Here is a 13,425-nt window from a genome sequence, read left to right on the forward strand (position 1 = left end):
TTTAATAAGGAGACACCCATAGCTCCTCATCAGGTCGCAGCACATCACCAAAGCTCCCTGCAGCTGCACCTGTTTCCCCTTAGTAATTTACCTGCCGCCGCCAAACACTCCCACGTCTCGTCGCAAGTCCCGATGTTGCGATTATAGTGTATCTCTAACTGTAATTACTGTCTATTAGAGCCCCGGCAAAGCATCTTTGAAGCTCCTGCTGGGGCTCCCCATTGGTCCACTTTCTGGACCAATGAAAATGGTCCAGACAGTGGACCAATTGGGAGCCCCAGCAGGATCTTCAAAGATGCTATGCGTATGTATGGATCGGTCGTCTTCAGGAGCATTTGGGCTCCCGAAGATTTCCGAGGCCACTTGCAGTTGTGAAAGTGGGCAGTCTCCAACCCGGAGTCAGAGACTGCTAACGCGGGATCCAGCAGTGGAACACAGGGACCATAGGAGGAATGGGAAGGCTCTATAGGAACCTTGCCTTCCTTCTCCTGAGTACCTGAGTGAATATCTGTTTTTTTTGTTTTTTTAAAAACCCTTCAGGCTCACTTTAAAAGCTTAGGAAACTATATCATGCAACTGTCAATGACATATTGCTCTAATATATGGCATAAACCTTTTTTAATTTAAGGCAATTTAAGGCACAAACAATATAAAACAGCTTAAAAATTGATTCATGCAATACTGTCAAACATCCCCTGAAATAGAAATAACATACTTAAAGATGTTTACAGCTTGAGTAATTAATGTAGAAATTGTTTTATATGCCTGTTACATTAACAGCATTATGGCCTCAACCCATTACCCAATTTTTAAATAGTAGTATCACTAAACAGAGAACCAGTTAAAAATAAAGGCCATCTTACCTTCCAGTAAGTCCCTTGCCAGACCAGGTTCAGCCCCTGTTGACCGAACAAAGTCTGACAGGACTGAGTCCATATCCAGAGTCATGTGATCATGTAGTGACGCTGCTTAAAAAGCAGCAGCAGGAAGAGAATGATGCTAATAAAATAGATCCATCTGAAAATAAAATGGAAAAAAATCAACATTTACTGATTGAATTTCCTTCAGAAACAGAGCATCAACCACCACATTCTCTTAGAAAGGATAAACATCTAATGGTGATCTGAATTAAACTTCTATTCAGATTCAGCAAGACCTGAGCAAAAATCCACACAATTTAACACATTTTAACGTAGGAAATAAATACTCTTAATGTGCTTACATAGTTATTAAATATGTGAAGTCAGCAAACACCAAACTGCCATCACACCCAATTTTCAAATTCAAAAAGCAATTACCTGGTACACATTGATCTATTTCATAATGAAAATTAGGTTAGTAAAATAAGAAAATAATTTTTTGATACATATTTTGGTACCATATCTCACTACAGATCAAGAGTTTGCACTGAGCCTTACTAATTCTTTCATTCAAAAAAGATCAAAAGACTGGGGCCCATATGCAATTCACTTTTTCTCCAGAGTTTCTCCTAGGAGATCCATTTTCATGTTCAATTTACAATAACTTTTTAGCACTTTGCAATGAAAAAAGTAAGACAAAGTGGGTGAAAAAGTAATGTTCAAATTATTTAGAGTATTCGTTTGCTTGCTGGTGATGTAAAAGGCATTTTATGTACAAGTTGTGAAAATACCCTTCCTATTATCCTCTTTGTTCCTATTTTCTTAATATTGTTACAGCTTCAGACTAAGCTCACAGTGGGGGCGTTGCGGTGTAACTTTGTCTTTATGGAGGCATATTAATGCAGAAAGTCACACTGCAACAGTAAGTCTATATGATGTTCAGAGTGTATCCAGAGAAAGCAATCTTTCCCAGTATCCCAATGCAGTGCATGAAGGGCATTACTGCATAGCACACGAGTTTACAGTGACAGTGAAGCATAACATTTAATTGACTGTATGCTTCACTGGATGCGATGCAATGGTCGCATAACATGCAACGTGACTTCTTCTTTCTATTGCATTCCTGTTTTTACAGGTAATGCAATGCAGTTCCTACTGAGAACATAATCTAAGGTGAAAAAGTGCACAATAAATTAAAAATGTACCTTTATTTCTAAGGCAATGATCCCCACCCAAAATTGTACTAGAAACCTAATTTAAATTTTGTGATAAATGGCATAATACAATTTATGATTTTTATCTACAGTAGCAGTTTTTATTTTAAAACTATAATAGTTGAAAACCGAGAAATATGGTATCTTTTGTAATTTGTGCCCCCTTCTGTTTCCCTTAAAATGCATAGGAAATAATTTTTTGAGGAAAAAATCTTATGAAAAAATGATGGTTGTATCAATAGGGACAATATCACCAACAGTTATTAAACCACTTCACTTAGTCAATTTCCCCTTCTCGCAGTTTCATTTCCTCTATTTACTGCATACTATGTTCCTTCAGCATCTAAACTGTAGTCATATGCATCCCTTGTTTATTGTACAGTGTTGTGCTAAATGCTGTTGCTTTACAAATAAAGAGTATTGAGAATAATATCCCGATCTACTTACTTAGTCATTCACTTAACAGCATTTCTATCTCTGTGGGGGACAGTTTTCAAAGTTATTACCCCCCAGGGCAAGTACACTGACACGATGTGAAATAATTAAAAGTGCTAATCCTTCATATCCATCAAAATATAACTCATAATTACAGTGGCTTTGTCCTTGGCTTTTTCTTTATTTTTGTTTTTTATTTTATTCTTATTGCATGTAGCAGCAATCGAGAATTGTGTATGGTAATTTCTCAATTTAGTGACCTTAACCCAATTACGGATGGCATGTAATAAAGGTGCCAGGAAATTTGGGTGCAGGGGAAGCCAAAACACTGCTCACCCTGCTTCTGCTAAAGTTCCGGCGGCGTTAATTACTAATCCTCCTCCAGGCCGCTGTGGGCCTATCGGTGGTGACTGAATTACACTGTTTTATCGTAATTTGGGCTCCGTCTCTTGACGGCTCCCAATTCAGTGACTGGGCACCACTATAGCTGCGGTCTAGGGCGGCGCCTGGTGCCCCCAAATTTCCAGCACTGTTTTGGCCTAACTCACTTAAAGCATGCTACCCACCACTATGTGTGTAGACTTAAAGAGACTCTGAAGCGAGAATAATTCTCGCTTCAGACCTCATAGATAGCAGGGGCATGTGTGCCCCTGCTAAAACGCCGCTATCCCGCGGCTAAACGGGGGTCCCTTCACCCCCAAACCCACCCCCGCAAGCATTGGTCTCAAACTTGGTCTTATATTATCTTTTCCTGGAGGCAGGGCTAACGGCCGCAGCCCTGCCTCCAGTCGCGTCTATCAGCGGCGCATCGCCGCCTCTCCCCCGCCCCTCTCAGTGAAGGAAGAGTGAGAGGGGCGGGGGAGAGTCGGAGATACGCGCTGACAGACGCGCATGGGGCAGGGCTGCAGCAGTTAGCCCTGCCCCAACCAGGAAGCGCTCCCCCGCTGCACCGAGGGGATTTGGGGGTGAAGGGACCCCCGTTAAGCCGCGGGATAGCGGCGTTTTAGCAGGGGCACACATGCCCCTGCTATCTATGAGGTCTGAAGCGAGATTTATTCTCGCTTCAGACTCTCTTTAACAATCTGGTGCAATGCTTATGCACAATATTGATCTAGCATATTTAACAAGTGGGTAGTGTGTGAAGACATATTTTACATTTTTGTAAATAATTTAATACACCTAGATTTTAGAGATTTATCCAATAAGAAATTAGTGATATTATAAAACTGCTGGAAGCATCTCCCACCTGGTTATATATGGATTTAGCGCCGCATGGTTTGGCATCAATAACATTACTGATTTTTTGCCATTTCAGGTTTACAACACTGTCTTGAGGTGGCCACATAAGTTACAATTTTTTAACTTTTTTCGATTTGACAATTTTGATAGCTTTTTTCGCTCAACTAAAGAAATGAGACTCAAAGAACTGATGTACCATACATATGTATATTCGATCTGGACACAATCACGACAAAAAAAATCAAATAAAGAATATACATTGGATTGAAAGTAAAATTGGGGATGATTATTCCACTATAACCATTACAAAAACACACAGCCAAAACAGACAAGTGAGTAAAGAAGCAGCAAATAAAGATCCCGGAGTCCACCCTCCACTGCATCCATCTTTTAAGTACTGTATAATAGTTGTACATTCTATTATTAACTTTTTAATAAACTCCAAATTTACCGATCTCAAACACAATGCATTTTTTTCCAATGATCAAATCATTCCATTCTAATCGTTTCTGTTTTCTTTTAACACAATGAAGTTTCTTTCTTCTTGAATGTAGCTACACAATTTCTTTGGATATAATAATTTCATACAACCTAACACACAACTTTCAATCTTTGAAGAAATTGATCTGATTTTTCCACTTTGCCTGATTGACAATTATCAAGAACAAACAACAACTCTGATCAAATTTCTCAATCGATTGTTTTCATCAAATTGTCATAGCATTAAATGCTTTAGTTGTAACGCATATAACAACCCTTTAGTCTGTATTTTCTGCACAACTTTCCACCAATCGCCTAACCCTAACCAATCTCCTATGCTAAATTCTATACCAGACCCCTAAGTCTCTAATCACCTTCTAAACATAAACACATCCATGAAGCCCAACTTTAGACGGAAACTTAAATGACATGTGACATGAGGAGATAGATATGTGTATGTACAGTGCATAACACAAAAATATGCTGTGTTGCTTTTCTTCTTTCTTCATCTGCCAGAAAGAGTTAATATTCAGCTATGCAACTGACAGTGTTTCTACAGCCGGGACTCTGTTAGACTATAACGTTCCCTCACTGATAAGAAATTACAGCCATAAAATACTTTTTGAGCAAAGAATTGGGAGTTTGAGAGCAGCGGATAGAGAAAAAAGGACAACATTTCATATATTTTAGCACTTTCCTTACTTAAAGGATACATGAGGCACATATAATAATGTTGATTTTAATATATTGTCTTTGAGGAAATGCATGAAATTGCATCAAAAATGTTCACTAAATCATATAAGCTATGAAAAATGTGTACAGTGTGCATAGGACCTAATTAGAGGTGCAGGAAGCATGTAAAGTGTAAATGTGGCCAGGAGTGTGCCCAATGGTTGTTTTTAACAGCGAAGGCTGAGCAGCAATACAGATGGCAATCCTACCTGCACTTATCTCCACCCAGGCCGTCATATGTTACTAACGGAGTCCTTCTTTAACAGGATGAAAACCATCTTAAAAACTAAATTCCAAGGTCAATCACTGTGTCTTATAGATACCATCGGTCCAGCATCTTGTACAGGCAGACTCGAAACAAAATACTAAACACAGAGAGCAAACAATATAAAAAAAGGCCATAAGCAAGTGCACTCTGAAAAGAATATTAGTTTATCAATGGGAAAGAAAACCAGGGCTGGCTGCCAAGAAGCTGCTAAGTGTGTCTTTGAAAAAAGGGACATTTTAACATGAAATGATCTGAAAGGAGCCCTGGGAAGTCTGGTTTCCTTTGCTGAATAGCTGGTCTCTATTAGAAGGGAAAATACACAGTGTGCCAGTGGCTGGTGCTTACCGTGGGCTGCCTGTACCATGCTGCTTCTGCTCAGAAGAGCAACAAATGCTGCTCTGTGTGACAGTGACTCATTGGCGACTAACAGAAAAGCTGAAGAGATCGCAGATATAGCAGCACATATGCAAATACACAGTTGTTTTTCAGCATTACTCGGAAATTGTGATTCTCGATAGTCCTACTTAATGTATTAGCAGTCAAGCATCAGTGTGTCTGAACGAGGGTAAATTATGGTGAAAGTGTCCACTCTCGGGGTAAACGCAGGGCTTACAGGAAGGGGTGGGCACAGAGGATTTGTAAATATTTTGGTAATTTGACATTCGCTGCTAACAGTTGAAGAGGATCATCTCAGAACATTCTAACTAGAACATTTCTGATAAACCAATACACATTCTTGTATTTGCATTTATAAGCATTCAGTTAACGGTGACGATATGATAAGTAATTAAAGGTATAAGTATAAGGGAAATCCAAAGAAACACAATGGCCTCAATTCACTAAGCAGTTTAGACTAGTCTACATATGTTTTTTAGTCTACTGATGGTTTGGTGTAATGTTTTAGACCTGTTTTTAGACCTGGTCTCACATTTAGTACTTACACAATTCACAAAGGCAAACAAGGAGTAACCACGCCCACTTTTTCTGTCAGATATTAGACCAGCTGATTTCTGATGGTAAGGCCCCATTCACACGAGCGTTTTGCCAGTGATTTTGGAAAAACGCACAAACGCTAGCGCTTTTGAAAGCGCTAGTGTAATAAAACCCGAAGAGCCCGTTCTTACTTGGGCGATTTGCGCTAACTGCCCAAAATCACAAAAGTTTGCACCATTTTCAGGTGATTTCCCGGTGATCGCGTTTCAGTGCTATAGAAGCGCTAATCGCGATTTCGGAGAAATCGTTGCACTGTCCAGTGATTTTTCCGTGTGAAATGGGGCCTAAAGTAATTCTGTGAGGTATTTTAGATGTGAGGATGGAATCTTTTGAATTAATTATGCAGGAGTTTAATTGTATGCAGAGGAGAGCTCATCAAAGGAGAAGGATGTCAGTCATAGCTACTCGTTTGTGAATTGCATCTGTTAATCATTTCTTAATCCTTCTTTACCAACCTAATTACCAAATGTTTTAGACCAGGTCTACAAACAGGTCTAAAACATTTGGTAATAGTGAATTCCCCTTTGATGCAACTGACCAAACCACCAGTAGACTAAAAACCATCAGTAGACTAGTCTAAACTGCTTGGTGAATTTAGGCCAATGTGCTAGAAAGATGGGAAGACTTTGGGAGCAGCATGAGGTATTGCTGAGGTAGCCAGCTCTAAAATGTTTGCAAATTGCAAAAGAAATGTACATACAAGATCCCATAAATTTGCAAGCATAGCTCACATGCTCAATGTTCCACACCTCAGACGTCAACCGTGGCCAGCAGGGGACATCAACAAGGGTCCGTGGTAGGTCTGGAATCCAGGCAAGCTCCGTGTGCTGGGTGATAATGGCGAAGTGTTTCAACACATCAGTGTGTCTTTGTCAAGTCAGAATCATGGTGCCTGACTTGACAAAGACACACTGGTGTGTCGAAACGCGTGCATTTCTTTTGCAATTTGCAAACTGAATTAATGGTATTGCACCATAGAGGTGCTCTCCTCTCTCTCCTTTTCCTGATACAGACTTTTCAAATCCCACCGATGAGAGAGCTGCACTGGATGCTACTTTTCCTCCTTTCATTGTCTGACACTGGCATCGGGGAACTGAGTCCAATTCACTTTGGACATAATATCCTTTAGTCCTGGTTGTAACATGCAGGGCGCGTATATTTGTCTATTGAGCTCTAAAATGTTTACTGAGGGTAGTGATGGTCATGTCTAGGAGAACTCATGGAGAAGCATGTGATTTGTTTGATCAGTTGATAAATTTGCAAAGCTCTGATTTGCTGTGATTACATCCTGCTTTAGCACATGATCATGACTAGCAAATCAGAGACTTACATATTTATCACCTGACCAAACTGATCACACGGTTCTCCTAGACATGACCATCACTACTGAGGACATCAATAATTCCTATCACAACAGCTGTTTGAGTTGCACTCTCTGTAGTGGTGGACTGTTTACCTTGCTGAAGCAATTGCACCTTTCTGAACAGATAGAACAAAATAATATATTGGTTTTTAGCACAGTATATTCAGGCATTAGCCTTTCAAATAACAGAACAGACAAAATAAATCAGAATCAAACACATTAATTTTGATTGAAAGGTGTATTTCCCTTAAAAATAGTTTGTTTTGGCTTTGTATCATTTGCAGCTGCAACAACTCCCTCTCTGACCAGATGCGATCAGAGAGGGATCTGTCTAATGGTGGATCAGACCATACAAGCGATATATGGGCAACCTTTTAGTTTTGCAGCAAATGCATAAGCATAAGCATATAAATGCTTATCAGTGCTCTCTTGCTACAAGCATTATTTGCACAAACCTGTAGACTGTATTTGACTGCAGTTCAACTGCATCATTTACAATGCTTGCCGGGGGGAAAATATGAACATAGGCACATTCTAAATAGGGTTGATACTACAGTATATGTACCCATGTTTATCTTGTCATGTCGCGTCAGTGCAGGTACGCTTAAATGTAATCTGTGGGGCTATTCTGACTTCAGCTGAAAAGTTTCTAGTAAAGCGCAATCAATTTACTGATTGATTTTCTTTGTTAGCTAGTCTTGCCTTCCAGAATGCAAACATGAACAAAAGGATTCACATGGCTCACCATAAAATGTAACAATGAAGTGATCCATATGCTGAAGCCATTAAGAGCATTTGTGCAAAATGTACTTGACAAATACGGTAGTACTTCTAGGGATGGGGCTGTACTTTTATAAAGGTGAGCTATTGTCACCATTCATTGCTATCTATTCCCTGCAGAGAAAATGATAGACATATGTTCAATACATACAGCAGATACCAGGATTCACTGAAATGTTTCCCTATGGTGACCATGCTGAAAAGCAGCACTGAAAGCAGGGGGTTTAGCTGAAGGTACAGGATATCATGCAAATGTCAATATATTATACATGTCAAACATGTCTACAGCAGTGCTCACCTTGGAAATGAGGGTGCTGCCATAGGCACCCATCCCAAAAGCTGCGATTTGCATCAATGGGAGGAAATCTGTGGCTGTTGGTACCCGATAAAATAGTAGGTGCCCAGTCTTCCTGCTCTGCAAACTGCTCTGCACCTACTGTGTAAAGCCGCAATTTGCATAGCAGGAAGATTTGTGCCTACCATTTTATCAGGCGCTCAAATCACATCCCCACATTGCTGCAAATTGCGGATTTGTGCTGGGAGTGGGGGTAGGGATTTAAAGATTAGACAACACGGGGGTGGGCTGGGGTGTTAAGGATTAGGAAAAAGTAAAGAGAGTGTTAAAGTACCACTGACCCCTGACCTAGTCCCCCGTTACTTTTAATATAATTTTGTTACTGGTGCTGTGACTAGCACGCAGCACCATCCTCCCACCTCTGGCGCACCCTGTGGCCCCATTCTGCCTTCAAATGTGGGTGGGGAGGAAGTGGCAGCTCTTCCTCCCCTCTGCCCATCTTTAGCCCCGCCCCTTCCACTCGCCGTTATAGTTCCACCATATGATTTATTGAGCCACATTAACCCAACATGTAGACAGCCTGTTTTGGACTTTTGACCCTCATCAGCACATGGCAGTGATTGATGTGGCTCTATGGGATAGAGCGTAACTCTTTTAGTTCACTATACTATCCTAGTGGTTCTGGGTCACCCCAAGCTGCTTGAGTATTCTACCATACTACATGTAAGTGGTAAAATGAACCAATCAAAATTTAGATGTGTGTACCGGGCTTAAAGTATCCCTGGCCTCGTTTTTAAATGAAATGATTTTAAGGGACCACTCTCACTCGGGTGATTTGCGGGCATTTACTGCTAACTGCCGAATCGTCGGCACTCGCTAGTGCTTTTTAAAGCGCTAGCGCAAAGTTAACTAAATGGCAGTGATCTCACTGGCGATCGCCGGGTATTTGTGGTTAGGGATGATCGCCAAACACGCTACATGCAGCATTTTGCTGCAATTTCACAGCTATCGCAATTATAATGCTAAAAAAGCGCTAATTGCAATTGATCAAAAATCACAAGAGCGTACAATTATTTTTACACATTAATCGCGTAAAAATCACCAGCACAAAACACTAGCGCTAATCGCTAGCATGGGCCCTATTGCTTTCCTGTTTGTGGTGTTGTGGCATAGGAGTCACAGCACCATCCCCCCCCCCTTTAGCGCCCCTTCTGTCCCCCCCCACCCTGCTCAGCTGTAATGCAGAGCTTGATGATGGGCGGGGAGGTAGTGTCAGTACTTTCTCCTCTCTGCCCGTCCTCAGGACCGCCGCCATCACTCGCCACTAATAGTTCCTATATGCACAGTGCACTGGGGAGCTTAAGGTAATTTAGTTCGGAACATTAGTGTACTAATTGCTGTATAAGTAAGCTATCGTTCTGAGCTAAATTACCTTAAGACCGCACACAGCGCAGCTCCCCAGTGCGCTGTGCATATAGGAACTATTAGCGGCGAGTTCAGCAAAGCTTGGTGTACAGAGGCGCCAGAGTAGAATAAAAACGTTTAAAAAACGTCTAAAAGAGGGGGATGTTCAGGTGGACTTACCTCCCTCGAAAATATAAAACCCAATTGAGTCACAATATATCAATACAAATTTTTTTTTAAACATTTTTATTCTACGTTGTATGTTTTTATTCTACTCTGGCGCCTCTGAACACCAAGCTTTGCTGAAATATTGATTCCACCCTCGGTGGAGGGGTGCTTCCCCGTTTCCTATCTACAGAGAGCGACATCTTAAAAACCTGAGTGGGGTCAGGTTCTAATACTCCCCACCTGCACTTGAAGTGGTTGCCTATGGGTAACCCATGTTTGTGAGTATATCTAAGATTTTTTGCTTTAAACCACAACCAACTTAACAATATTACACCATATTGGGCTCTCGATTTTTCTTTGTTCTTCCAAGCATATTAGCGGCGAGTGGAGGGGGCATTCCTGAGGATGGGCAGAGAGGAGGAAGTACTAACACTTCCTCCCCACCCGTCATCGACATTCTGCTCAAGTTGAATATTTCAGCTGAGCAGAGCGGGGGACATGGACGGGGGGAGGCGCTAGATTGGGAGGAAGGTGCTGTGACTTTTGTTAACAGTGTGTTATGTTAAAGCGAGTTCAGGGGTACTTTAGGATGGGTTCCATTATACAGAAACTTTCCATGGTGTCTGCTTTATTGTTTCTTATAGGGTGACCCCTGTTGTGACTGTGATCATGGTGCCTTGTGCGGACACGCAAGCCGTACACATAAGGCTGGCCCAGGGTGCTTATACACTTGTTTTATGATTTAACTGTATGGATTTTATTTTGAATTCATGCTTTATTGTATAGTATAGTAACTGACAAGCTCAGAGTTTGAAATACAGTACCTAAAACTGTGGAAACTGTCTATTACTGCACTGCTGACAAAAGGCAGAATCGCTGATAGCTATCTATTGCCAGACCTGCAAACTACAAAGTAAATGGCCTTTAAAGCTCCACCACTTCTTAAACATGATTTGGAATAGTGTCTGGGATAACAAAAGACACAAAGCAAATCCCTATTTATGTTCCCATATGCACTGGAGGATGACACAAAAGACAATATTCCAACACAAAACCTGCTGACATGATTATCTGTCAATGTCACAGCAAGCACGGCTGTCCACGCTTGATTTAACTGGCAATTGCTAAATGTCACTCCTGTGTACATAACTGTATTTCCCAACACAAAATGATAATGATTTATGATCACAGAAGTTATAAAGCAAACACATTTGCCAAGTGACAGTTCACCCGTACTTATAATAGTAACAATGCTGTACAGTTTGCCAATCTCACAATGGTGTGCGTGTGCGTCTTGCCCTCACCACACTGCCATCGGTGCTGAGTACAGCTTGCCGACGAAAGATTGCTGTAACCCTATAGCTAACCCAGGGCTATTTTGTATTATGTGATTTGATGCATTTTTTAATCCATTTCCATTCACATGTAAATCACAAAACTTAAGGACATTTGCAAATAAACTGAAAATTGTGGGAACATTTTATACTAGAGTGCTCTGATTTAGCCTAATCCCAAATGTCCTGCATGCTGCATTTATTTTGCATTTCTTATTGGGTTCCTAGCCTACAGATAAAATAGCAACATGCAATCACAGAAAAGTCAAACTGGAAAATCACAAAGAAATTGCAGTACATCCATCCTAAAATATGCCTAGCACTATTCTCCTCCTACCTATGCCTTCCACTAACCTTTCCACCTAACCTAAATCGAACAGTTACCCTCTCTACAGACTTTCAATGAACACTTGGTTGAGTCAAGTTTGTACATGAAGTGTGTAAGTGGTATTTTGCAAAGGGTGATCATATCATTAGAAGGATGTTATACCAAATGCACCTCCAAGAAAACAACGAAGCTCTTCTCTACAGTCCTACAGTGCATAACTGGAGAACGCTAAAAATCGACGACTAAACCATAAAATGAGATGCAAGTACCATGTTTAGCTTATTTCACCATGATTGATCCCTCTCATCCATCTGGCTACATTCCTAAATAAGGAGGTAGGGGTGAATATGAAACAGTGCCTCCAAAACTCTCAGCAGTGATGTATGAAAGCCTGGACTGCAAGGATTCCAGAGCTACTTATCAGACAGGAAAGTGGCTGCTAATTTGAAGCTCAAAAAGGTTCCTGCTTCTCGTTTCATTAAATTTCTTTAAATTTGCTCTTTTTGAAATTAAAAAAAAAATCTTTAAATTTGCTATCAGATTATTGGCGAGAATTCTTTTCAACATAGCAAAAATATTTCTTAACATTCATGTGAACAAAATGACTTTCCTTAAAGTGAACCTGAACTGAGTAAAATTATCTGAATTAAACACATGATGTACCTGCAAATGAATATTACATACTTACCTCGCCATCAGTTCCTCTCAGAATCTTACCATTTTCTCCTTACAAGGATTCCTTCCAGTTCTGACAGGATTTTGTCAGAACTGAAGTATATCAGTCAGTTATAACTAAAAGGACAACTGATGTGCAGGGTAATATCCATGTTTCCCTATGGTTCAAGTGGCTGGTATTACAGTTTAACAGTGTGCTGACCAGGAAGCAGTTATGGTGTAAGAGCCATTTTCAAAATGGAGGACGGAGAATTTCATAGATCACAGTGAACAAAAAGGACGCAGGAGAGTAGAAAGAGATTGATAAGCAGACTACATGGGAGGTAAGTATGATGGGTGTAGGATTTTGGAATGCATACACGCCTTACACCACCCAGATGGACACTTACAGCCATGGCTGTGCCAGGCAGAGGCGAGAGAGGCTCCAGCCTCAGGGTGCAGTGTAGAAGGGGGCACACAACAAAGAGATTAAAGAGCAGACTACACGGGAGGTAAGTATAATGGGTGTAGGTTTATTTTGACGTTTCATTTTCAGTTCAGGTTTGCTTTAAGAGTCTGCCACCAAGTTACAGGAAATCTCTGAAGAATTTGAAAGCTGCCATAAGAGGCATAAGATCAATTCCTAATCTGGGCAAGCAGTTTTTTCAAAGGAGGGAACAATGGCACCTTCTTAATTATCACGGCAGCATTCTCACAACAACCAAAAAGACCTCTAGCTGTACAGATCTGTCGGTTTTTTGCCTTTAAAGAAGAGAAGTACAGTCAAAAGAAGCAGGAGCTGTCAATTTCCTTATTAGGTGCAGGAATCAATGTCTGTGGTAAGCACCCCCTATGCCCTCTTTAGAGTTTTTCAGAAT

The 13,425-nt window shown here is 40.7% G+C and overlaps 1 protein-coding gene across 3 annotated transcripts in view; it reads right to left on the reverse strand.

Moving 5' to 3' along the window:
* Nucleotides 1-13,425, reverse strand: part of OTUD7A (OTU deubiquitinase 7A) — a 259,837-nt gene that overhangs the window by 132,264 nt on the left and 114,148 nt on the right. For all 3 annotated transcript variants that reach the window (XM_068272540.1, XM_068272542.1, XM_068272541.1), the window contains exon 4: nucleotides 864-1,017. In XM_068272540.1, the coding sequence (XP_068128641.1) occupies nucleotides 864-948 (85 nt within the window). In that variant the 5' untranslated portion in view covers nucleotides 949-1,017. The remainder of the gene's footprint in view (nucleotides 1-863; nucleotides 1,018-13,425) is intronic.

The sequence above is a fragment of the Hyperolius riggenbachi genome, chromosome 3, assembly GCF_040937935.1.
Source record: "Hyperolius riggenbachi isolate aHypRig1 chromosome 3, aHypRig1.pri, whole genome shotgun sequence".
In the NCBI taxonomy this organism is placed as follows: domain Eukaryota; kingdom Metazoa; phylum Chordata; class Amphibia; order Anura; family Hyperoliidae; genus Hyperolius; species Hyperolius riggenbachi.